The sequence below is a fragment of the Mytilus edulis genome, chromosome 6 (assembly GCF_963676685.1).
Source record: "Mytilus edulis chromosome 6, xbMytEdul2.2, whole genome shotgun sequence".
Lineage (NCBI taxonomy): Eukaryota > Metazoa > Mollusca > Bivalvia > Mytilida > Mytilidae > Mytilus > Mytilus edulis.
This window is the reverse complement of record NC_092349.1, coordinates 11,783,481-11,811,121: the sequence shown is the minus strand read 5'-3', so window position 1 is coordinate 11,811,121 and position 27,641 is coordinate 11,783,481. Positions and strand designations below refer to the sequence as shown.

Here is a 27,641-nt window from a genome sequence, read left to right as displayed (position 1 = left end):
TATAAGTGCATTGTTTTCATCTCTGTCGATTTTTGATTGATGGCTTACCTTCAGCAGGGCAGAGCCCCGTTTGTGAAGTTTTACACGAAAGACAATACACAACGAAAATGTTATATAATAGGAAACTAAAGTATATCTAAATATGGTCTGGTTAACTATAATGTCGCCCTAATACACGCTGAAACAGATGATACATAGTCCACTTTTGAACGGTTGCAGTACAACATCGGAAAATGTTGGAAATCGCCCGGATACTTGCATGCGCAGAGCAAGATTGACCTAATTTTCATTTCTAAGGTCAAATTTTGCAAAATTTCACCAGTAAATGCAATTATTGATTGAATAAAAAGAGAGAATAAATAATATGCCTTCTTGCAAAAGCACCTCTGATTTGAAATGCACACGCTAATCTGTCTCCCAGATTTTTTTCTCGATAAAAGTCGTCTCACAGACTGCTTCCGGGTCATTTACTTCATTTGGAAATCTTTAGATTTTTCCATCGACAACCATTCCGAACGAACCAAAAATTACAACACATTTCCCTCAGTTTTGTTCAACACATTTTCTCATTTTTAACACTTTTATTAATTGAGACTTTACAGTAAACTTCAAAATGGGTATATTGGAAAGAATATCAGAAATTGAGGCTGAGGTAATATGAGTTTTTGGGCTTTGTAAAACTTCTGGAGTACCCCTTTTTTCATTCATTTGATACCATGGCCATGGGCATGGTGAAATATTACCCACCCATGGAATGAAAAGTCCTATGTTTCTCAAAACTTTCTACTACCAATATGTGGGATAAGCCTTTGAACATGTTGAATACGCTAGTGACATATATGTCCTGTGGCTGTGTTGATAGACTACGTTTGCTAGGAATGTCAGATAAATAATTATACCATATTATGCATGGGGTTTTGCGCTATTTAAAATGTATTGTCACATCTCCATTAAGGATATGATGAACAGAAAATATATGATCTGATGATTTAGTGCCTTAGATCAAGAACATATATATTGATGGGACTTGACTCTATCTAATAATAGAGGATTTCATTGTCGCGTCATTTTTTTTGGGTAAAAAAATAACACGATATGTAAATGAAAATGTGTAAAATATGAAATGGCTATTATCTTAATAATATCTAGTAATATCAAGACATGCCATTCAAACTAGGTAATGAGTGAGGCCAGTGTATTGAACTTGATTTCTGTCACTTCAAATTTGTCATTTATATAATCGAATTCATTTCATCACGGAACTGAATGCAAACAGAGTAATAAAAAATGGTGCAATGGCTTCACAGTAACTGTGAAATTCACAAACCAATATAAAGATCTTTGCATCAGATAAATCACACTTAAATGTATACTGCTTATTTTATATGACAAAATACATTGTATATCTACTTGAAAATAAAACTTTAATTTGTTGTATATTTGTAATAATGTGGTTAATTTATTGAACATTCTCAATGGTTTTGCAGTCAGACGCTTTCAAAATCCATCAATCTCTCGACATACTCAAGGTCGCAGGAAGTTTGGGATTTGATCAACTTTACACTGAAAATCCTATCAGATTTATTTCCTTTTAGATATATATATTCTGTTCCCAGCTTTAATTAATACACCATATATATCTTTGTCTGCCATAACTGGATATCACATAGGTTCCTTTAAATTTTAGTATTATTAAATATGGTGACCAATAACTTCTATGAATTTTATCTCTTTAAAGTTGTCTAATTCATGTCATTGGGAATGATTGCAAATAGTCTTATTTTTTGGTAAAGTGTCCTGAAATCAATTTTATGTTATCATGGTTTTGTTCTAGTTTATGAACTATGGTCAGTTTACTTTATTCTGATGACCTGCAGCCCTAGTGTGCCCAATATCACATGGGCAACATCTCGTTCCTTTTCTAGTTTAATTAGGATCCCATCAAATTATACTAAATTTCTTATTAATCAATTAATAGCAACTTATAAGAAAGTCTTGACTCTTGTACATTTTGCTTGAATTTGTTAGAAATACCTAAAAAATCTTCTGAAATATTTTATTTAACTGGTATTCATATTTAATATTCTCAAGGTAGTCCTAGCTAATTTATTTTAGCACTTAGCAGAGTATACACAATTTGATTGTGAAATAAGATTAGACTAAAAAAATATTATTTATAAAATTACAAATAACAGAAGGAAAATATTAAGGGCTATTCCAGAAAAAAATGTATGGGGGTGGGGGTTGGAAGGCACATTGTATTAATAATACATGGGTGATGGGTATCAGAGCAACTTTTCACACTATAATGCACTATAATTCTCAGTTACAATTGTCTGGGTGGCGTGTGCTGACAAAAACTGCCTTCCAACAACCCCCCCCCCCCCCCACCCCCTACATTTTTTTCTGGAATAGCCCTAAGTCATCTTGAGCAAATCATTTATTTAATTAAAATGGCTTAATTCGTGTATTTTAAAATAAAAATTGAAATTGAAATCAAACTAAAACTATCAAAGACTAAAAAAGTTTAAGTGTGTATAGGAAAAAACTCTTATTTTATTCCGAACATTTTTATTTCATTAAGAATAACAACAGAATAAAGAAATCAGCTATTCTTAACACAAGCACTGACTAAAAGAAATTGTTTTCTAAATAAAATTAATATTTAAACATCTAATTTTATAATGATTAATGGAAATAATTTAAAAAAAATATATGATTATATTCAACATGTTCAAACATATTTTTAAACATTTATATCTGTAAAAATATAATTGCAATTTAAAATAAAACTAGTACATGTTGGTGACATTCAGTTATTATTTGATTGTATTGTGTCAGTTATGTCGATAATAATGGTGTCGTCCTGTAGCAGGTATTTTCTTTGTAGCTGTTTTGAAACTTGAGAAACAGAACAGACATTTTGTTTATATAGATTAGACCGTTGGTTTTCCCGTTTGAATGGTTTTACACTAGTAATTTTGGGGCCCTTTATAGCTTGTTGTTCGGTGTGAGCTAAGGCTCCGTGTTGAAGGCCGTACTTTAACCTATAATGGTTTACTTTTTAAATTGTTATTTGTATGGAGAGTTGTCTCATTGGCACTCACACCACATCTTCCTATATCTATGATAACATTTCATAACATTTCCCAAAAATTTCATAACCTCATTTTTTGGAAAATGACGCAGTCATTGTTCCATAACTGCCGACCTGATTTCTCTGCCTACCGCGCTTGGTTTCGTATTTACTAATTTCAATACAAACTGGAATGTGCTTGTGTTATCATTATGCATGAGCATTGTGTAGTAATCAGCCAGGAACCAGTTTACAAACTAACTGGTTTCTGTTTGTATTCCACTACATTCGAACCAAAGTGTTGTAGTTTGACAGGAACCAGTCCAGAATTTTGTAAACTACAAAACGTAATCGGTATATTATCATTCCGTTTTGGTGTTTCATACCGACTTATATGGTTTGAATAAGCTTAAGACCCTTCAAACATTAATGTAATAGGCATATTAAAGACTGTTTTACAAAAGGATGAAACTGTTTTGCTTTAAAAGTCGTACTATAGTGATATATGTTATGTACGGATTTCCACTCTCACCGGTTAATTTCTTCTTTTACACGTGCTTTTGAAACTTCCTGTTTAAACATCGCAAGTTTTAAAATTGTTTTTTGAGTGAATTAAACTTATTTTAACAATCACGAAGCGTTCGGGAATCATTTCAAGCAGTTTCTTCTTCTGTTTGATGATGGAAAATAGGTTTTCTCAAGAAAATACCGCAAACGATCGCAGAGGAATTGAAACGTACAAGTCAAGTCGGCACCTGGTTAAATTGGCATCTAGTCAAATCGGCACCTATTTGACGTCAATTCGGCTTCCAATAATATTTATTATAATATTTTCTATTCAATTAATTAATAACTGTTACCAAGTACATAGTGAATATTAGGTAAACAACGAAACCAAAGTGAATATGTTGTTGTGTATAAAAGTAAACAACGAAGCTATTGTTTTAACCATTAGACAATTATTAAAATTAAATGGAAAACTATGAGTCCCTTTCAATAAATCAAACTTTCATGCCAAATAATTAGCAAATTTAAGGTGGGTTTTTTTTCAGTAATGTTTAAACAGCATTAAACAAACAATCCTGTAAAAGACTCAACTGGTTAAATAATGCATAAAAATATCCAATATCTCATGTATTAGTCCAAATAATAATGACGTCTGACAAGGCTATTTTATTTTTTTCTGGGACGCCTTCCTAAGACGCTCGTAGGAAGGCTTCCTAAGAAGGCGTCCCAGAAAAAAATTAACATAGCCTTGTGGTCATAGGAAGGTGTCCCAGAATAAAATTTAAAAAGCCTTGCCAGACGTAATAATTATTTGGACTACTCATATATATCATTAAAAATACACCAAAAAATTCATGTAGTTGAGAAAAATAAATACATACAAAATGTACATGAACATCCAAAAAAGTGAATGTTAGTATTAACTCTTTTTGCTTTAAAAATTTACAACTGCATTTAAGTATTGAATGCTTTTTTTTTGTAAATTCATTGAGGTGTAAAAGCGTTGACCGAAGTACTTTTTGTATGAAGCGCGTAAGCGTAAGCGCTTCATTCTAAAAATGTGCACACGGTCAACGCTTTTGCAACCCTATGAGGTTACAAAAAGAAACATTCAATACTTATAATTACTTTTTTTAGCTAGGATCATGAAAACACGAATTTTATAACTTTTTTATTCAATTCATCTGTGCACTTTATTGTGGGACCACGTGTTATCATGAATGAAAAGTTTTATTTAGTGATGCAATTGCTTGAGGAATAACATGTGATGTGCAGTTAGCCAATCAGAATAAAGTATTATAATGAAACATATATCAAATGTAATTATAACAAAATACATTACGTTGTAAGAGTTATCTCCCCAAACACTGTTTTTCTTGTGGCCACCTCTCCTTCGTAACCGTAAAAGATTTTATTTTACCAAATTGCTCGTTACATATTTAGGATAAGAATATTCGTTTGAACCATAGCTCTATGGGGACTCCATATGAGAGTTATTCCCCCTTTTTCATTTGATTCAAGCGATATGCATTTTCAACTGGTAAACCATAACTGATAGAGACCTAGGGTCTTCATGAGGTCATTGGTACTAAAAATGAAAATGAGGTCAATGTCAAAGGTCAAGGTCATATTATAAATTTTGATTTTGGCTTATTTTCACTTCTTTTCAAATACTGTATGACATTTTGACAAATAATTTTTCATAAATTATTAGTTGCGACATGTCCTTACTTGTATATTTTGGTTGAAAGGCTGCGCATACAATAAAAGGGAGTTTTTGTCCATCTTACATTTAAAATTACGCGTCAAGTGGTAGTACTCATTAACCAAACATATTAAAGACCTAGGATATTTTGATTCAAGGTCCATGGTTTGTGACCTTGAAATTGAGGTCAAGGTCATAGGTTAATAGGACGTCATAAAGCCATAGGAACTAACATTTTAAACTGATTTTTCATATTTCAATATAAAAATAGATCTTTTCTAGTGGAAAGACTTCAATTGTTCTCTGAACAATTTGTTTTTAATTTACTTCATATTTTGTGGGAGAAGGGGGTTCAGACAATGTGGTATCAGGTCTGTTTGCGCCCAATACACTTTCGCACCTCGCACGTTCACACCCAAGGTCCGTTCGCACTCTACTCATTTGCGCCCAATTTTAATTCAAATTCAAGTTGAATAATTGGAAAATCATGATTGTTGTTTTAAATTGCTTTGGTGTAAGTACTGAATGTATTTATAGCTTGGTATGAGTAAAACATTGAAGATTTTAAAGGAAAAACACAAAAGATAATTGTTTTTAAGCCCTTTGATCTGAAACAACGAAACAATAAAATATAGGAACCAAAATATAGCAATCCACTATTATAACCAAAACATGATAAAATTTATTCAACACACAGAAAAAAAAATAGTCAGAATCTCACTTCATTATGAAAGAAGTCAATGAAACAAAGTATAGCAATACACTAACCAAAACATGATTAAGAGTTATTCAACGCTAAATAAAACGTTGACAAAATACCACTTTATTTAGAAAGGATTATTATTATCTTTAACAATACGCTATCCAAAACATGATTAAGATTTATTCAACACAAAAAAAAAATGCTGTCTCACTTTATTTTGAGACAATGACAACAATTATACTTATAAGAAAACACTTGCTTACAGAGTTATTAAACACAAAACCAATTAAGATTAGTTGCGAACATGTAGGGTGTGAAAGTGAAAGGGGGCGAACATGAGTTGGCGCAAACGTGAATGGGCGCGAATGGACCCGGATTCAGCCTATGTACCAGTGAGAAATATAGAAGCCTTTCCATGGGATTTATTTGTACAATTCAGGTAGTCTTGACCTATTCATTTGTCTTTAAAAAAAAACCAGCCAGTTGGCACCTTCACTTCACACACACACATATACGAATATCAATTATATGCTTACGAGACATGTTGCATTGTTAAACTAATTACGGTATGTGAAAATCAAGACTTGCATAAAAACTATCCCAATATTAGAGACAGTGGCGTCATTTTTCTTCAGAGCTTTCAGCTCTTTGATTACAAATACTTACTAAAAACACTGCATATTTTATTTCTGGATTCTTTTTTTGCAGATGGCAAGAACCCAGAAAAACAAAGCAACCATGGGACATCTTGGGTTACTGAAAGCTCGCCTCGCTAAATTAAGACGTGAACTTATTGAACCAAAAGGTGGGGGAGGTGGTACGGGAGATGGTTTTGATGTGGCCAAAACTGGTGACGCAAGAATTGGTTTTGTGGGTAAGAAATAAGTTTAAATTAATTAGTTCCAATTTGGCATACACATGATAAAAGGCAATAACTTGTCATAAGCATGCCTGATAATGTTGAATATTTTGTAAATGTAGCTATGACATAGGTTGCAATGAAACACTGATTTCCCAGTTGAATAAAAACAGATTGTGAATGACTTTAACTTTGCATCAAAACATTAACAAATTGAGGAAGCTTAGAAAAAGATATATGTCTTTGTATTTTTATACTTTCTTCCCATCAAAAACTGAAAAAGACCGAAGTCAATGTTATAAAAGAATAAATAATGGAAATTTCAAAAATTCAAGAATATTGATAATTCAACTTTTCAACATTGATAATCAAAGTCTTTCACCAATGATTACTAGGACAAACAATGCATACCTGCCAACTTTTCAAAATCCCATGGGGGTTTTACGTGAAAGATGGTTCTTGTAGTCCTACAAAACCTTCAAGGGGGCCTTCAAATATATTCAAATGTGTTTTTTTGGTTTCTTCATGCTTTAACAAGCTCATAGCCATAGTTAAATTAATTGTTTTCTTTAAAATAGTGGACAAAATTGCTCTTACAAAATTTCCACTTGGGAGCCTCCATGGGGGAAATCCCCCGCAAATAGTGACAGTTGGCGGGTATGACAATGAAGAGACAACACAGTTAACCCATAATATTAAATAATTTCATATATCAGTTATTTCATATGCCTGATGAAACTGGACAAAGTATGGTAATTTATAGATGTAAGAAGATGTGGTATGAGTTTCAATGAGACAACTCATCCACCAAGTCACAATTTATAAAAAGTCAACCATTATAGGTCAAATATAAAAAAGAAGAAGTGGTATGATTGCCAATGAGACAACTATCCACAAAAGACCAAAATGAAACAGACATTAACAACTATAGGTCACTGTACGGCCTTCAACAAAGAGGTAAACCCATACCGCATAGTCAGCTATTAAAGGCCCCGATAAGACAATGTAAAACAATTCTAACGAGAAAACTAATGGCCTTATTTATGTAAAAAAATGAACAAAAAACAAATATATATGTAACACATAAACAAACGACAACCACTGAATTACAGGCTCCTGACTTGGGACAGGCACATACATAAATAATGTGGCGGGGTTAAACATGTTAGCGGAATCCCAACCCTCCCCCTAACCTGGGACAGTGGTATAACAGTACAACATAAGAACGAACTATAAAAATCAGTTGAAAAAGGCTTAACTCATCAGATGGACAAAAATACAAGTGGACGTGGTCGGGTACTTATACATCCCGACACAAAAAGACACAATGAACAGATCTGAGAGTACTATAGCCTTCAACCTGGAGCCTTAGCCCACACCGAACAGCAAGCAATAAAGGGCCCCAAAACATGCAAAAACAAGAATGTGTCCCAAGTACACGGATGCCCCACTCACACTATCATTTTCTATGTTCAGTGGACCGTGAAATTGGGGTCAAAACTTTAATTTGGAATATTAAAATTAGAAAGATCATATCATAGGGAACATGCGTACTAAGTTTCAAGTTGATTAGACTTCAACTTCTTCAAAAACTACCTTGACCAAAAACTTTAACCTGAAGCGAACGGACGCACAGACGGACGAACGGACGCACAGACGGATGGACGAACGGAGGCACAGACCAGAAAACATAATGCCCCTCTACTATCGTAGGTGGGGCATAATAACTAATGTAAAACCTAGAAAACAGGAAAACCAACACTGGCAACAGTCTTATCTTTATAAAAAATGAGAAACGAGAAAAACTTAGGAACCACATCAACAAACTCCAACCACTGAACAACTTTTTTCTTTCATCTTTCGAAGCACATCTGGTGCTAAATTTAAGGTTTTATTTTACCATACCTTACAAAGATTAATGGTCATATTTGCCAGCACAGGACTGATTTGAAATTGTAATGTAAACTGAAATTAAATTCTAAAATCATTTATATTACAGGTTTTCCGTCAGTTGGCAAATCAACACTTTTGAGTAACTTGGCTGGAGTGTATTCTGAGGTAGCTGCTTATGAATTTACAACTTTGACAACAGTACCAGGTGTCATTAAATATAAAGGGGCTAAAGTCCAGGTAATATACCTTTTATTATGTTTATCTTTTAGTATAAATATTAACTGTTACTATATAATGCCTTAAGTAGTGGTTATGCAGTAGGATCATAAACAATTACATACCTGGCTACAGACATGAAAGGTATTCACAGTTGTCTTTGAAAGAGTTAGAAATATTGAAAATTAATGGCAATAACGTTGTGTTTAACTTGAAAACAACAAACTTGATGGCAAAACATGTTAACCAATAAAACAATGACTGTGGTAATTTGATAGTTGTTGTAAGTCTTTAGTCTCTATTTGATTCAAGAAATTTGAGTAAAATTAATACTCACTTCATTTTATACTGTATTTGTTCTGAGATATCAAAATATAATTTTTTATGCCATTACAAAGCTGATGTTTAATTGTTTTATTCTTATGAATGTCTGTCCATCCTTTCAACAATTATTTATCATAAATTTTGATGTTAATTTTTTAGCTCCTTGATTTACCTGGTATTATTGAGGGTGCCAAGGATGGAAAAGGGAGAGGAAAACAGGTCATTGCAGGTAAAACTGAAAGTCAATTTCTTTTAATATATAAAGAGTTGGAAGGATGAAAGCACCAATTATCATGATTATGGATTACCATTTAGCTTTAACAATGAGCAAAACACATCAGCTATAAAAGGTGTCTGGTTAAAAAAAATGAGGGAGAAAAACAAACGGATTTATTTTAGCAAATAGAAATCGGTAAAATACAGACATCAACCAAAGACAACAACTGGATGACTGGACAACAGGATTTTGATTTGGAACAAGTACATAATAAAGGAAGCTTAAGGGACGACATCAAAAAATCAATGAAGGATAAAACACTTAATTCATATAGTTTTTTCACTGACCCCCCTATCCCCCTTCTTAACTTATTTTTGGAAAAATTCATTGACCAATAAGGATATATATAAAATGAATGTCAATTAAACAAAACTTGCAGCAATGTTTACCCCCACCCCCAAACTATTTGAATTAAGTTTTTTATCCTTCATTGATTTTTTGATGTCGTCCCTAACATATTGGACAGTTTTTTAATAGAACAACATAAGAGGATCTTAATAAGAAGTCTTGGTAAAAGACCTCTGGTTATATTATACATATTCAATGTCTTTTACAGAATGAAAAATGTCATTTTATTGGAAATTTTGCATTTCTGTGGATCCATTATTATTATTTAAACTTTAGATTGCTGCATTAATTTAATAAGATTGAGATTAACATTTTAATTTCTATGACTTACACATATTTTATTTAACATTCCTGTTTACTTTCATACCTTCTTCCCCTATTTACATTGCTACTGAATTTATCACTTCCTCATTTTATACTTCTGCACGAAGTCTCGCTTGATGGAGTTTTGACGGATCAGCACCTCAATATTTGTATAAGATTTTGGATATTTAAATATTTCTGTCCTAGAGCATCATTGAAGAGACAAATGCTAATCTGGTGCATTTAAAATTGGTACAGGAAATGTTATTAGCATCACATGTAATTGAAAATATATCTACGTAAAAAGAAGGTTGTTTAAACATATGTTTGAGTGTAAATGTTATTTCATGGTTGATAAGACAAATGTTGTATAATACATTCTTTTCTTATTACAGTGGCCAGAACGTGTGGTTTGATTTTTATTGTGCTGGACGTGTTGAAACCTTTACAGCATAAAAAACTGATAGAAAAAGAATTGGAAGGCTTTGGTATACGGCTTAATAAACTACCACCTAATATAGGATTTAGAAAGAAAGAAAAGGGAGGAATAAATCTTCAAACACTTGTAAGTAGCAAAAACATAAAAGTCTTGCGTGGCATTTGATTGTTTCAGTTTAAAGAAGAAATTTCTAAAGTCTATTTCTAAGAGTTGAATTTCAAAATAATTATTTATTTATTTTGTCAGTAGCTTGAAAAGGCTAATCAATAGTACAGAATAGAATATTTTATTTTAAGTCTGGGTTACATATACATTACAAATATAAGCTCTATAGTAGTTTTTGTTGACATTAATAACATATTAAGACATATAGGACATATAAAACATACACATTAGACATACAAAGTAAGAAAGATATATATTCATAAGCAAAATTGTTCATATATAAACGCAAGCACAAACAAGTAAAGCACTAAAGTAGATTATAAGCACATGCAAAGCAGATGAAATAGATAAAGCAAAACTAGTTCTAAAAAATCTTTTTGCAGTTGTCTACCTTATACTGTGTAAAATAAAGTTTTCACAATCAGTTATTGTCTTGAGACTTAGCAAGTTTGGCATGCTCCTTCCAATCAATTCTGGCTCAGAAGTTCAAAGCTGATAAGGGAATGATATTTAGAGTGCAGTTATATTAGCATATGCATATTTGATTTCCACAAAGATTATTTTGCCGAGCATCTCCAGTCAAAGTTCCTGAAATTAGAAGGTTGTGCTTAGTTTCAATGTTCTAATGTTGCAATTTTGATTTCAATTTTTATACGCCCGGTGTCTGTCCGTCCGTCTGTCCGTCGACAACATGTCGGACATTAATTCAAAAACAATTTCACCAAATTGCATGAAACTTTTGTGAATTGTTTATATCTACTGACAAGAGCTCCCTTTCGTTTTTTATAAATTTCTGATTTACCATTTCCTAGTATTGGGGTTTTATTCATTAAAAAAGGGGGGGTTCTAGTTTTCAGACAATAGCTCAAAAACAATTTCACCAATTTGCAAGAAACTTTGATGAAATGTATATTTCTATAGACATGAGCTCCCTTTTGATTTTAGTAAGTTTTATACTTTACCTTTCCAATTTATGGGGTTTTATACATTACAAAAAGAAGGATTTTCCCGTTTTCAAACAATAACTCAAAAATACTTTCAGCTTTCAGCATTTTTCATATGAAACTTTGGTAAATTGTTTATATCTATTTGTGTAAGCTCCCTTTTGATTTTTATAAATTTCCGATTTTACATTTCTGAGTTTATTTATTTGTTTATTGTCTGACAACAGATTTACTAAGTACAATGTATTGTGCAACAGCACAGTGTATTGCACAACAGAAAGAAATGTTTAATTGAATGTACATTCAATTCATATAACCAATTTCAAGTTCTTTGACTACATTTATTCAGAAACCTATAATATGTCAAATATTATAATTACAATCCAAATTCAGACCTGTATAAAGCTTGAATATTGTGTCCATTCTTGCCCCAACTGTTCAGGGTTGGACCTCTGTGGGCGTATCCAGCTGCGCTCAGCAAAGCAGTTTATTTGCATTTAGTATAAAAATGAATAAACAGACAGGATAAAGTTCCTAAAGTTAGAAAGTTGTGCGAATTTTTAATGTTCTAATGTTGCATTTAATATAAAATAAATATACAGTTAGGATAAACATATTTCTGTGTCAACAGTTTATATTTTATTTTTACTTGTTTTGGTTATTATACCAGTTATATATATGGTGGTGTACTTTTGACCAGTTCTGGTTACAAGGTTGCAGATTAGTAATTTATCTACTGCATCACTAGCCTGTAAACACAGAGGTTGTGAGATCAAATCCTTTTAATTTAGTATGAATGCCAGTTTTTTTCTCTCCAGCACTCCAGATTCCTCCACCAATTAAAGATGTTCACCACAATAGAGTGAATAGTGCTAAAAGTTGTGTCACCTCATCTCCTGATTTTTATATAAAAAAAACACCAACCAGGGGCGGATCCAGCCATTTTAAAAAGGGGAGTTCCAACTATATGATCCCATTCAAATGCATTGATCATCAAAAAAAAGGGGGTTCCAACCCCAGGACCCCCCTGGGTCCGCCAATGCCAACATACAATTACTCAATCCTTAAATACTTCTTGATATTATACGTAGATACAACATTATCAGATGTACAAGTGCTGTGTATATTGTAGGCCATAGTTATCATTAAATTCCTGTTTTTAGGTTCCACAATCTGAATTAGACATTGACACAGTGAGAACAATCCTAAACGAGTACAAGATAAATAATGCTGATGTTGTGTTGAGAGACGACTGCACAGCTGATGATCTGGTGGATGTTGTGGAAGGAAATCGTGTTTTTGTTCCATGCATTTATTTACTCAACAAGATTGACCAGATTTCCATAGAGGTAATTTATAAGAGTCTGAGATTTTATTACACTCCTAGCTCTGGATGATGGGTTAAATGTTTGACTCCTGTCATTGCATTGAACCTGTTCATTAATTTTCTCCCTTCAATGAAATTTAATCAAATAATTCTCTCATAGGAACTACAAGTTTCTTTAGACTTGGTACAATGTATTAGGTTTTGTGTGAGGTTTAAACTGTGTGATGCTGCATTGTATTTTCTTTTCATTGTTAATCAACTTTCTGTTTACTCTGTACTTTATAAATTTGTATCCTTAACAACTATCTATGACATTTTTCAATGCATTTTACCCATAAAGTACTTAACAGTTTCTTGAAATTTTAAGCAGGCTTTATGTTAGCATTCTGTACGGTGACATGATTTTGCACGTCCATTGCTCATCATTGTCTTGTTTACAAAATAGTTTTAGCTGTTTTATTGCGAGTGAGAAATAACAAACTCACTCTTTGGTAAATAGAGCTGGACACATTGAATAGTCACTTAAGTACTTGTCATATAGACCTTAGGCCAACTAAAATTAATTAGTAGATTTTCATCCAAATTTTTGAAAAAAATGGGGCGGGTGGGAGGATTTTATTTTTTATTTAATTTTATTTCATATGAAACCTTCTTGTCACGTGTTATTCATATATGCAAGTGTAATAATAAGCTTATATCATGTAAATACATCCATAAGGTATCGTGTATAAGACAATAATAATCAAAACCAAGGAGTAACCTAAGACTCATAAAACCAAAAGACATTTACATCAACAGTTACAAATAATAAGTAGGAAACAACACGAACTCCACTAAAAACCAGGAGTGAAATGAGGTGCTCCGGAAGGGTAAGCATTTCCTGTACCGTATATGGCACCCATCATGTTATTTCTTTGTTCAGTTCGGTATTGATGGAAGGTTGTTATGATTGAGGAAGAATATCACTGAGATATGATTTCTGACACTCTTTTGTCGTAATGGCCAATCAGCTCATGATGGCGACCATAAAATTGCTTGAGTAATGACCTTAATTTGATAGCCCTGTCTTAGCAACTTTTGAGAAAGCAGTATTCCTTGTTCAACAAAATTAAGGTACTTTTAGCTAGCTCTAGAGTAACGTATCAATTGAGACACATATACTCCATATGCTGATGCCGCTTTTTCAAATTCGTAAATATATATATCTGATTGGCAACCACTGTTCTACATGTAATTGCCACTTTAGAAACCTATTTTATAGTAAACAACAGAAATGTGGAGAAATGCTCTCTTAAGTTGGACTATCTATATCAAATGTATTTTGCTTTCTAAGCAATGTTTTTTTTTTGTCCTAATAAAATGAAACAAAGGCATTGGTATGCAACACGAGTACGATAAGTATGGAATAAAATGAAAACTCAAACAGTGTTGAAATAATAGGGTTGGTCCTTAATATGCAAGATGCAAATATAATTACAATGTAGAACATAAAGTTGTTTAATGACTCTATCGTGGGTATTGGGACAGAGGATGTTTGCTGTTTTTCTACAAAAAACGAAAGGCATGAATAAATTTATTAAAATCTAAGAGCTTGCTATAAATTAATAAATTAAAAATGCGTATGTTTGTCGATTTTCTGAACTCAAAATACGGTCACCAATCTATAAAGTGCATGCTTGTGTCAATTTCTGTATTCTAGTCAAACGTGTTCCACGATTCTTACGCTTTTGGGTTTCATTCACAGTCCAAATTTCTTGACACAAAGTCATTGTATAAATAAAAGATATCCAAGGTGTTTTACTCACAAACATTTGTGTCATTTCTGACATACTGCGATTTGCGTTCTTGGACACAGCGTATTACTCGTAACCCGAATATTTCACGCCCTTCTCGTAATCAATCTCTATTCTCGGTAAATGATGTTGTCATCATATATCAGCAGAATATATCGACTTAATCATTCAGTACGAATTCTCTAAGAAATACGCAAAACCGAAATTAGAAACAGGAAGTTTCACATGAAACGAAATTATCGACGGTTACCGGTAACGGAAATGAACAAAATCCGGAAATAGTAATTTTTTCAAAAATAAAAAAAATCGGGGCGGGAAGATTTCAGAGGGGCGGGCGGGGATGAAAATCTATCAATTAATTTTAATTGGCCTTAATGATAAATTCTAAATGTTTCTTGGAAGGGGTGGTTGATGTGTTACTACATGTATATCATTGTTGTACAGCCCTGTTCTTGTTTTGTTTATTCATATTTACAGAACATTTCTTCCAGTGGCACATTCCCTTTCTTTTGATACATGTAAATAATTTATAATTGATATAATTTTAGGAATTGGATATTATTTATAAAGTTCCTCATTGTGTTCCCATATCAGCTCATCACAAATGGAATTTTGATGATTTACTAGAAAAAATGTGGGAATATTTACAACTTGTCAGAATGTAAGTACATGTATATACATATATTACAGCAAAATGCATTGATTGTGTAGGTGAAGGTAATATGTTAGGTTACCGTGAAGTCATTATTATGTTTGGTATCCTAACCACCCTTAAGAGTAGACTTGTCTGACAGATAACCAATCTATCTCTCTCTAGGACTAGACTACTCCGAAAGGAGGGTAGTATACCTTAATATGATATACTATAATAATAAATTCCCAGTTCAGGTAGTAAGCAAGCTAACCAAATATATTACGTTTACCTACACACTCAAGGCATTTTGCTGTAAATGATGTACTAATATAAAAAAAAAAGAACATGTGACATGATTGCCAATGAGACAACTGTCCACAAGAGACCAAAATGACACCGACATTAACAACTATAGGTCACTGTACAGCCTTCAATAATGAGCAAAGCCAATGCTGCATAGTCAGCTATAAAAGGCCCCGATAAGACAATGTAAAACAATTAAAACAAGAAAAGTCCTGTTTGAATGTTTTTGCATATATCTTCTAGCATTTGATTATTTCATAGCAGTGATGATTATGATTATTTGGATACTATCAATAAATAATCTACATTTTCATGAATGTGACTTACCGAAATAGACTATGTACCGGATTTGTTATCACATAAGCAACACGACGGGTGCCACATGTGGAGCAGGATCTGCTTACCCTTCCGAAGCATCTGAGATCACCCCTAGTTTTTTGGTGGGGTTCATGTTTTTTATTCTTTAGTTTTCTATGTTGTGTCGTGTGTGCTGTTGTTTGTTTGTCTTTTTAATTTTTAGCCATGGCGTTGTCAGTTTGTTTTAGATTTATGAGTTTGACTGTCCCTTTGGTATCTTTCGTCCCTCTTTTAATGGTGAATATTCCAAGTAGTCATGAAAAACATGGTACTGGAGATAGAAATAAAAATCCCTTTACTGCATCAAGTGTATTTCAATATTTCCCCACTCGAGACACTTTAGATTTTAAAATTTATAATGCGATGCTTGTCAAGCTTTTTATACATTTAAAACTTAACTGTTGAGGTTGATGAAATATATATGTTTCTCTAATGATTTTAAGACAATTTCTAAATAAGTTCAACCTTCCACTCCAAAGATTTGCAGAAAGTTGTGTTCTTCGTGTGTGACTTCATCATGCATGGTCGCCTTTTTCATGATGTCACAATAGGAAATTCAGAAGTAATCAAGAAAATTTGACATCTTAATGGTAATCTGACTAATCATTTTCTATAACAAATTTTTCACTAGAGAGGAGAATTATTTTTCTCACACTGACAAAGTTCTTGACTCTCGAAGATAATGTAGCATGAAAATTAGAGAAATAAACATTTTACTTTTGATTTATCTCCCTTTAACCATTTTAAACTTCTGATACCTTATCATAATTTTAACTAAAACTAAAAGGGCTTTTTTCCAACATGTACTTACTAGTAATTCTTTTAAAAAAGATAAGAACCTTGAGTCAGTTTTTCCTTGATTATTTACCCTTAAAAAACAGATTTTGAAGCTCATCTAATCCAAATAACCCATGTTAAGTTTTGGCATCACTTGATTTCTGTCATGGTGTGGATGGTGTCTTCCTCGAATGCCAACATTTTATATGTTACCTATTCCTTGAATGCCAACAAAAATATTTCAATAGTTGTATTTATAATAACAATAGGTGTTTTTATAAGTATTAAACTATTAAAAATAATTAGTGAATTTGATAAAGTTGCAACATTTTATCATTTTTTTAATAGAAAAACAGTAGATTTGAGGGTTAGAATTATTATGAATCTTAAAGAAATAAGAAAAATTAAAACATTTTATTACTTTTTATTAAAAAAATACTTTCGGAAGATTTACATAAGACATCAACGTCAATAGAGTCTAATGTAGAATTTCAAAGAAATAATAAAAGAAAATTAAAACATTTTATTACTTTAAAAAGAAAATTGGAATGGAAATGTTTATTAACATAAGACATATGTGATATGTTAAAGATATTTTAGTTAACTATTTCAAACTTAAAAAGGGATAAGAGATTGTATTTAAATTCATATCATCTTAAATCAATTTATAAGTTAATATGAACTTACAATAAAAAAAGGTTGTAATATCATTCAAGTTTCCATCAAGTGATATGGGAGGATATTACATGTACAGCACACACAACTATAGAAATATTGCAAAGAAACATCAGTGTTCAAGGAGTCTAAAAAGAATTTGTGCAAATTTGAATTCCTGACAATATGCACATGTTGGCTTTTGTGATGCAACACTTTTTTAAGTTTCATTTGAAGAGAATCCATATTTGTTCAAACATTAACAGCAAAAGATTATTTTCAACAATTTGAATTTACCTATATGTTTAATTAGTATCATTGTTTTGATAAACATGCACTTTTGTTGTGATAGCTACTTACACCTATTCCTTCAACGCCAACATAATTTCACAGGTAAATTTGCCGGTAGATCAAAGGATGTTGGCATTCAAGGAATAAACCATCTGTCATCTGTCTGTTCATTGTCAACCACTAGAAAATCTAATATCTACGAAAATGCAGGTTTTAATCAATCCATGAAAATTGGTTCCCACGAAAATAAATGAATCCAGTATTGCGTATAACTTAGGACTTAAGGATATAATACATTGATGATACAATCATATACCAATATACCTTGTACAAGGTATGGTTGATTACCTAAACCATCATCAGGCATGGCCTTTCATGATTATTCACACTAAAAGTTATGATTTCTATGGGGGGAAAATGGAAAAATCACTTGATCAACAAATTTGTTCCTGACCTATGAAAGAAGTTTTAAGATTTTTTTTAAAGTTTTATGGTTGATAATCCTTTCCAACTTTAGACAATAATGTTGCTGCCATCAAATAAAGAAAATTTGGCAAAAATGCAAAAATACTTGTTTATCAAACAGACAATTTTATGTTGTTATGTTCCTGTACTATCTCAAGTTAGGGTGAAGCTTGGTGTCTGTTAAAACATTGAAACTTGCAGCATTTGTCATGTTTGTTTGTACCTGTCCTAGCCTAGAGCCTGTTGTTTGTTAGTGTGGTTCATAAGTGTTTCTTGTTTCTCCTTCTTTATATATAGATTAGACCATTGGTTTTCCTGTTTAAACTATTTTACACTAGTCGTTGGGACTCATTTTGGGGGCCATTTGTAGCTTGCTCAGTGTTGAAGGCAACTTTGACCTATTATTGTTTACTTTAAAGTCTTTTGATACATTGTGACTTGGATGGTGAGTAATCTCATTGGAACTCATACCACATCTTCTTATTTATAATCTTTGGTGATGTTCCTGACTTTGGACAGGCATGCTTTAGTTTGCCAATGTAAACAAGTTTTACATTGTACCTAAACCTACCCCTTGACAATACTTATGCTTTTTTTTTTTTTAGATATGCTTTTTATTTTATTTAGATACACAAAACCTAAAGGTCAGTTACCTGATTACACAGCACCTGTTGTACTGAAAGGTGGAAGGAATTCAGTGGAAGATTTCTGCAACAAACTACATAGAAGTATTATGAAAGAATTTAAATGGTAGGTTAAAATAATAGTTTGAACAGTCCAATCTCTCAACAAATAGATATAGGACTTTCCTAATTAGTTGATATTGGTTAGTCCAAACTCTCAACAAATGGATATAGAACTTTCTTAATGAGTTGATATTGGTTACTGTATATTCATTATTATTTGTGGAATATCAATTTTCCCCCATTCCACAAAATTGTTAATTTATCAACAGTACCTTTACCCTTGAACTACTGCTATATAACATGTATTCTGTAGAAGAATTAGACTTGATTGATGTTGATAAAACATGGTTAAAAAGACAGGACAACAACTTGAAAGTCATCTGAAAATGACAGAAATCGTTTGAAAGAATTTCTGGATCCTATCAATATAAAATCATATTTCTGTTGGTGTAAAATTTTGTGGTTTAAGCAGTAGGTTCAAAAGATATATATCTGGAAAAAAAAATTGGCTGATTTCAAAATTATGAATAATCAGAATTAATATGTTGGAATATGGGAGTGAATGTGTCAATATTTGGAAAATGGATAGTCAAATCCTGTCAATATATGATATAATCCTGAATGGATTAAACAAGTTAATTAAAAAATATTTATTTTGATTATCAACAAGAAAAGTAAGCATTAGATACAATTGTGTTTCTTATGCAAGTAAATTTCATGACTTGTTAAACATCTTATTTATTTATTTAAAATCACTTATGGAAAATTATAATAATATCTGATTGACTGATCATCCCATTACTGTGTATTCAGTGACTTATAACATTATCCATGTATTTGTCACTGGTATACAAAAGGCTTACAATTGTTATAGTTAATTATTTACAAATCTTACCAGACATTTGATGTACTTATAAAATTGTGTTTTTTTAAAGATTATTTTAATTGACAAACAACTACATATGACACTAATTAATATTTTGACAAATAATATTTAACTTTATAAAAGTCAAGTGAAAGAAATTTGGTTATAATTGTGAGGGAATTACAAGTTTAAAGATGTTTCTCTTTGAATTTAGATTGTTAAGACTAACTTCTACGTCATTCAGCCTCTAGAAGAGAGTTGTCTTATAAGTAATCATATCTTATTTATATATGCCCAAAGCCAGAAGCCTGTAATTCAGTGGTTAGAGTTTGTTGCTGTGTACTATGTTTGTTTTTATGCCACACCTACGATAGTAGAGGGTCATTATGTTTTCTGGTCTGTGTCTCTGTCTGTTCATCCGTCCATTCGTCCCGCTTCAGGTTAAAGTTTTTGGTCAAGGTAGTTTTTGATGAAGTTGAAGTCCAATCAACTTGAAACTTAGTATACATGTTCCCTATGATATGATCTTTCTAATTTTTATGCCAAATTAGAGTTTTTACCCCAATTTCATGGTCCACTAAACATAGAAAATGATAGTGTGAGTGGGGCATCCATGTTCTATGGACACATTCATGTTTGTTCATTATTTTAATGCCCCCGCTGTAGCGGAGGTGGCATCAAGTTTTACCCTTGTCTGTCTGTACATAAGTATGTACGTACGTCCCAAAGTTGGTTTCTGTTCTCTGACTTTAGTTTGCCTCAACCAACTGTTATGAAACTTATATACAATGCTTATTACCACTAAATTTCGATCAGATTTGAATTTTGGAGAAGTCATTTTTACCATTTTAGAGTTGTCCCCCTTTAATTAGCAATTTCTATTAGCAATTTTTCGTGTCCGTTCTTGAACTTAACTTTGCCTCAACAATTTGTTATGAAACTTGTATACAATGCTTATAACTACAATATACAGATCAAGTTTGAATTTGGTGCCATCACTTTTAATGTTCTACAGTTATGCCCTTTTCAAATGGAAAAATTGCTAAAATAATATCAAAAATATCAATCAAGTATTTTGTTTTTAAATTGAAGTTATCTTTCTTTGTCCAGAATGGTAGTTGAATCAACTATAAGCAATGCTTTATACAACATGTTCAATGCAATATTAAATTTTACTAGCTACCAACTGATGAATAAAAGCAATCTTTACCATTCAGTGCTTACAAGCACTTGGATTACCATTCTAGGTTTATGCCCCTTTACAAATGGAAACATGGCTGAAAGTTTCTTTTCTAATCACTTAACTTAAGTTTGTCTCAACTAAATTAATAAAATAGATATAGGAACATGTGGTATGAGTGCCAATGAGACAACTCTCCATCAAAGTAACAATTTAATGTATATATATTGCGTATTAAAATTAAACTTATTTTAAGTTCAAATTTTGGCAGCTTCACTCAGAGCTCCAAATAAGCTGCGTATTTGCGTGATCACGCAATACAAATAATAAAAAACCCAATGCAATTGCCCATTGCAGGGTTCAATAACCCAATTAATTCAAAGGAAAACCCAATTATATTCCAAAACCATGAGTTCTCCACCCTTTTATTGGCTACCATTTGCGTTGTTTACCCTTATCTGTTTACAGTCGTCGTGTAAACTATTTTTATTTTTTATAATATTTATAATTGGAAATTTCCTTTTGTTCTAAAAATAGATCCCTACATCAAGTAGCTGAAATAGATCCCTGTTAGAGTTTGCCGTTGCTCAATAGGTACACGTGTTTTTGAAAACATTTCGATCTTCTCGACGTCTATCCAATTAGCGTGTGTCATGTAGTCATATTTTTTTCCCATTGCTCGGGATTTATCATAACAAACATTCAATTAAAACGAAAGTGAATGTTCGGTTAAAATATTGAATAGAAGCATGTTTTCTGCTTCTTTTGAAAAGCTGAGGGAAAGTTATGATGATAACAAGACTCAGCCAGTGTTTTTAGGAAGCCGTCAAACACACGGGCGTGTGTGCGTACCTTAACGAGAACATTGCTAATAAAAACAGGGTTTCCTCAAAAAGAAATCAATATGAAAAAGTGAAAGGCCAAACACTTGAGGCCAAATCAATTATGACATGATAAAGCATCAGAAACCAAAAGTTCTAATAAAAGACAACTAAACCCAGATTTATGAAAATTGGAATAAAACAAAAACATTCAAGTATAATTAGAGTATATAAACTATTTTTTATACGACCGCAAAATTTGAAAAAATTTTCGTCGTATATTGCTATCACGTTGGCGTCGTCGTCTGCGTCGTCGTCGTCCGAATACTTTTAGTTTTCGCACTCTAACTTTAGTAAAAGTGAATGGAAATCTATGAAATTTTAACACAAGGTTTATGACCACAAAAGGAAGGTTGGTATTGATTTTGGGAGTTTTGGTCCCAACATTTTAGGAATTAGGGGCCAAAAAGGGCCCAAATAAGCATTTTCTTGGTTTTCGCACTATAACTTTAGTTTAAGTTAATAGAAATCTATGAAATTTTGACACAAGGTTTATGACCACAAAAGAACGGTTGGGATTGATTTTGGAAGTTTTGGTTTCAACAGTTTAGGAATTAGGGGCCAAAAAAGGGCCCAAATAAGCATTATTCTTGGTTTTCGCACAATAACTTTAGTTTAAGTAAATAGAAATCAATGAAATTTAAACACAATGTTAATGACTACAAAAGGAAGGTTGGTATTGATTTTGGGAGTTTAGGTCCCAACAGTTCAGGAATTAGGGGCCAAAAAGGGACCCAAATAAGCATTTTTCTTGGTTTTCGCACCATAACGTTAGTATAAGTAAATAGAAATCTATGAAATTTAAACACAAGGTTTATGACCATAAAAGGAAGGTTGGTATTGATTTTGGGAGTTTTGGTCCCAACAGAATAAGGGGCCCAAAGGGTCCAAAATTAAACTTTGTTTGATTTCATCAAAATTGAATAATTGGGGTTCTTTGATATGCCGAATCTAACTGTCATGACTGTGTATGTAGATTCTTAACTTTTGGTCCCGTTTTCAAATTGGTCTACATTAAGGTCCAAAGGGTCCAAAATTAAACTTAGTTTGATTTTGACAAAAAATGAATCAGTTAGGTTCTTTGATATGCTGAATCTAAAAATGTACTTAGATTCTTGATTATTGGCCCAGTTTTCAAGTTGGTCCAAATCGGGGTCCAAAATTAAACTTTGTTTGATTTCATCAAAAATTGAATAAATGGGGTTCTTTGATATACCAAATCTAACTGTGTATGTAGATTCTTCATTTTTGGTCCTGTTTTCAAATTGGTCTACACTAAAGTCCAAAGGGTCCAAAATTAAACTTAGTCTGATTTTAACAAAAATTGAAATCTTGGGGTTCTTTGATATGCGGAATCCAAAAATGTACTTAGATTTTTTATTATGGGCCCAGTTTTCAAGTTGGTCCAAATCAGGACCTAAAATTATTATATTAAGTATTGTGCAATAGCAAGTCTTTTCAATTGCACAGTATTGCGCAATGGCAAGAAATATCTAATTGCACAATATTGTGAAATAGCAAATTTTTTTTTAATTAGAGTTATCTTTCTTTGTCCAGAATAGTAAGCAAGAAATATCTTATTGCAAAATATTGTGCAATAGCAAGATTTTTTTTTAATTGGAGTTATCTTTCTTTGTCCAGAATCAACTTAAATCTTTGTTATATACAATATACAATGTATATTCACTTTTTACTACCAACTGATAAATTAAAATAATCTTTACCATTCAGTGATAACAAGCGTTTTTTTTACATCTTAATATTTTATGATGTATTTAAATGAGTAGTTATTGTTGCAAACTCCATTAGAAATTTTAATTGAGATTAGTTTTGGAATAAGGGAAAGGGGGATGTTATTAAAAAAATTGGGTTCAATTTTTCTCATTTGAAATTTCATAAATAAAAAAGAAAATTTCTTCAAACATTTTTTTGAGAGGATTAATATTCAACAGCATAGTGAATTGCTCTAAGAGAAAACAAAAATTTTAAGTTCATTAGAACACATTCATTCTGTGTCAGAAACCTATGCTGTGTCAACTATTTAATCACAATCCAAATTTAGAGCTGAATCCAGCTTGAATGTTGTGTCCATACTTGCCCCAACCGTTCAGGGTTCAACCTCTGCGGTCGTATAAAGCTACGCCCTGCGGAGCATCTGGTTGTTTCATTTTACACTGGTCTCAGAATTTATTATATAAAGGTATAAGACGAGTGCCTGTGAAGACACATATCCGTTTTATACAGTATATATGAGAAAATACAAAACTGGCAGAAGGTTTGAAACGACCAAAAATTAAACCTACAATTGCTCCTCAGTGAATAAACCAAATAAAACAGCTAGCAAATAACCCTAACCATAAACCAAATAAAACAGCTAAACAAAGAAAGAAACATATTTAAGATGGAAAAAAATCTGGGGTTGATCTTGCCTAAATATTTAATATTGTGTTGATGAAAAAACCCAATACAATAAGGAGCTTGGTGGTGAAAAACCCAATTTGATATTAACATGAGGGGTGAATTGGAATTGATAATGCAATCAAAAAACTTGATCACCCAATTATATAAGAAAATGTTGGGTAAAAAACCCAATTTGTGAATTCTTATCTGGAGCTCTGTTCACTTTTACAATTTTTGACTCGAGTTATGTCCCTTTATAACATATGCTAGCGGGGGCATCATCTGTGTCCATATGGAGACATTCCCCATTTATTTGTACTAAAATTAGGCCCTCAGTTTTCTCCTTTGAACTGTTTTTCATTTGTCATATTAGTCCCATTTATAGCCGACAATTGAGTATGGGCTTTGATCATTGTTGAAGGTCTTATATGTGACTGTTGTTGTTAATTTATATGTCATTTTGTCTCTTTGGCAATCATACCACATCTTCTTATCTTCATATATTATATACCATTGTTGTTATCAGGGTAAGATATATAATTCTAATGATTTTGAGCTCCTGATGTCAATATCGAGGATATACTATTAAATAATTGAATAATTTATTTAACAAATATAAATCAGGTTACGTCATTTTAGTGCAGAAATGGTCTCTTTTGTAAAGAAAACAAATCAACATTGAGTTAATTGGTTTAATGTAAGTGAACTCTGTTGAATTCAGGATAATTTGAAATTTTAATAATGCATATCTATGATCAAAGCAAATAGGCATTTGAAATAATTTTATTTAACACATTTTAAAAAAAACCTATATTTACAGTCAGATTTCAACTTTCAAAGATAACAGTAATATTTTTTTCTCAACAGTTAATTTCTACACATATTGAACATGTTGAATGAATCAAAGTGATAATTTTAAACGTTATATCCCACATATCTAGAAAAAAACTATTTTGAATTGCTAACTTTATTCAATAAAATTTAAATTGTACAAAAAATAAAGCGTGTGCATGTCGTTCATAATATAAATATACATTATATGCATCAAAAGAGCAGTATATGGAATTTAGCCAAATGGTTTAAGCCTTTTATAATTAACTCCAGTAAACTTGATCATAAGCTTTTTTTACATCTTTCTCAATTTAAATCAAAGCATAATTTATAGGGAGTTTCTTAAGAAATAGATAAAATTTAAAAAGAATAGATTAGATATGAAATTTTTATATTTGTTTAGGAGGGAAAGCAGTGCAAACAAAAATTAAGACACCCATTTATCTGTGTATTTGAAGCTTTATAATTCATATATTTGATCCACATTTCATTCAACACGATAAATGCAATTTGTCATGTATTGAATTTTTTTGACAGAAATCTATAGAAATTAAGAGTTTCAGTTTCATATCATTTGACAATTGGCACAAGAATTATTAGTAGGTGCAAGATATTGAAAGGTCAAACATATTAGACAAAACAAATAATATAATACAATAAATTACATAATAATTACACATTAATTGAACTTCCTATTTTAAGAAGATTCACTCATACAATATGAATGTATAGTACAATACAATTGTTTGATCTGTGTGAATAGAATGGTAGGTGCATGTTCAAAGAACGAGTGATCCAAATATACAATATATATGCTTCATTAATTAAATTGTAAATTCTCCTCTAAATAATTAATATTTTAGCACAGTAAAAATGATTTGTTCTCAATTGAAACTATTGATTATTATAATTATACATTAAAATGGTAATAGCTAACTTGAAGTAAACTTTTGACCATTAAAAAATAATCTTGATTACATAATGGCTAATCTCTAATAATGAATTATTTAAAACATATTTTCACAATAGTAACACATTAAACAACAAAAAAACTTTGGTTCATTCTTGGTTTCAGTTTGTGTTTGTTTCTCAATCATTAGATCAGCTTTTTTTGCTCTTATAATTGTTTTTTTGTTCTTTTCTTTTTTCCAATGGTGTTGTGTGATTTTCTGAATTGGTAACCATGTAAATAAATAATCATCGGTATACAGACTTAGCAAATATTAATATTGAAATTCACTGCAATATTTATTTTTTCAGTGCCTTGGTATGGGGAACATCAGTTAAACATCAGCCACAAAAAGTAGGAAGAGATCATGTGTTATGTGATGAAGATGTGGTACAGGTCATAAAAAAGTAAGTAGTAGTAATTTTAAAACTAACTCAACATTTTTTTAAAACTAACTCAACATTTGGGATTATTACAACTTTTAGTCTCCAATTTAGGAAGCCATTGACATAAAAATTAAAACTTTGTAAATGGAAAGTGTCTGTTTGAACTTGGTTTTAAAAAATTATCTTCAAACTAAAATTACCTCTGTTAATAAATGATTACAATACAAAACAAAAAAGGTACATAAATAACATTTGTCATTTTTATACTGTATCAAAAAATAGCATTGAAGGTATATTATAAATTGAATGTTTGATATAAATAGATTGTACTCATGGCCATTTATTGACATGAGTATAAAGGATATTCTGTATCAACTCATAGCATAGAATCACTCACACTCTATAAAACTCAAACAAAGGAACATGGCTATTTTTGCTTTTCTTCTTAACTTTTATCAGTGAGGCCTTCATTGAACATGAATAATACCTCACAACTCACTGCTGGTTCATTATGGTCCCTCACACTGTTCAAGTAGGAGTAGTTCATTGCCATCCAATGATCAACTGAAAGAAAATATCAATATAGAAAAAAAAGTTATAAAAGAGAAAAGAATTTAGCAGATATTAACAATACAGAGATAGACATCTCAAAATCAGAGATTATACAGTAAAAAAAAGTAATATATTTACACTTTTTTTCTTTTTTTTCAGGATTTAAGAAGATATAAAGATGTCTACCTTTACTTTATCAAATGGAAGATTTATAAAAACTGTCTGAACTTGAACTAAAGCAGGATCATTTCCCCATAAACTTACTGACATGTTATTTGTGTATAGTGAACTGTATATTTTTATAAGGACTATGAGAGCTCTGTATATTATTGATATATGGGGTAAATTCATTTGGGTACATTTCTAAACTACCACCAAGTTAAATGATTATGTTACCATCATTGGAATTCTATTCATTTACTAGTATTGTTCTTTGAAATATTTACATGTTTTGAACCAGTTGTTAAGGTTTATTCTAAAAAAAAAAGTCAGTTTCTCATGAAATGTACATTTTTTATCAGAATTCAGTTGTATAAAAGAAATACAAAGTG

The 27,641-nt window shown here is 31.5% G+C and overlaps 2 protein-coding genes across 6 annotated transcripts in view; one reads left to right on the top strand and one right to left on the bottom strand.

Annotated features, from left to right (window-relative positions):
- LOC139527133 (eukaryotic translation initiation factor 4E transporter-like) overlaps positions 1-482 on the bottom strand; it is a 32,092-nt gene extending 31,610 nt beyond the window's left edge. For 2 of the 4 annotated variants that reach the window (XM_071322406.1, XM_071322409.1), the window contains exon 1: positions 385-482. In XM_071322406.1, the coding sequence (XP_071178507.1) occupies positions 385-467 (83 nt within the window). In that variant the 5' untranslated portion in view covers positions 468-482. Of the gene's footprint in view, positions 1-48 lie in introns of all 4 variants that reach the window. The other 2 variants (XM_071322407.1, XM_071322410.1) reach the window with 1 other exon arrangement.
- On the top strand, positions 461-27,641 carry LOC139527135 (developmentally-regulated GTP-binding protein 1-like). 2 transcript variants are annotated; one of them, XM_071322412.1, is made up of 10 exons: positions 461-652; positions 6,700-6,865; positions 8,850-8,980; positions 9,443-9,512; positions 10,607-10,776; positions 12,923-13,108; positions 15,428-15,540; positions 18,988-19,110; positions 26,464-26,559; positions 27,250-27,641. In XM_071322412.1, the coding sequence occupies exons 1-10, from the start codon at positions 614-616 to the stop codon at positions 27,254-27,256; spliced, it is 1,101 nt and encodes a 366-aa protein (XP_071178513.1). In that variant the 5' UTR covers positions 461-613; the 3' UTR covers positions 27,257-27,641. The 2 variants fall into 2 exon arrangements, with proteins under 2 accessions (XP_071178513.1, XP_071178514.1); XM_071322413.1 differs by lacking the exon at positions 27,250-27,641 and having other exon boundaries at positions 491-652; positions 26,464-26,563.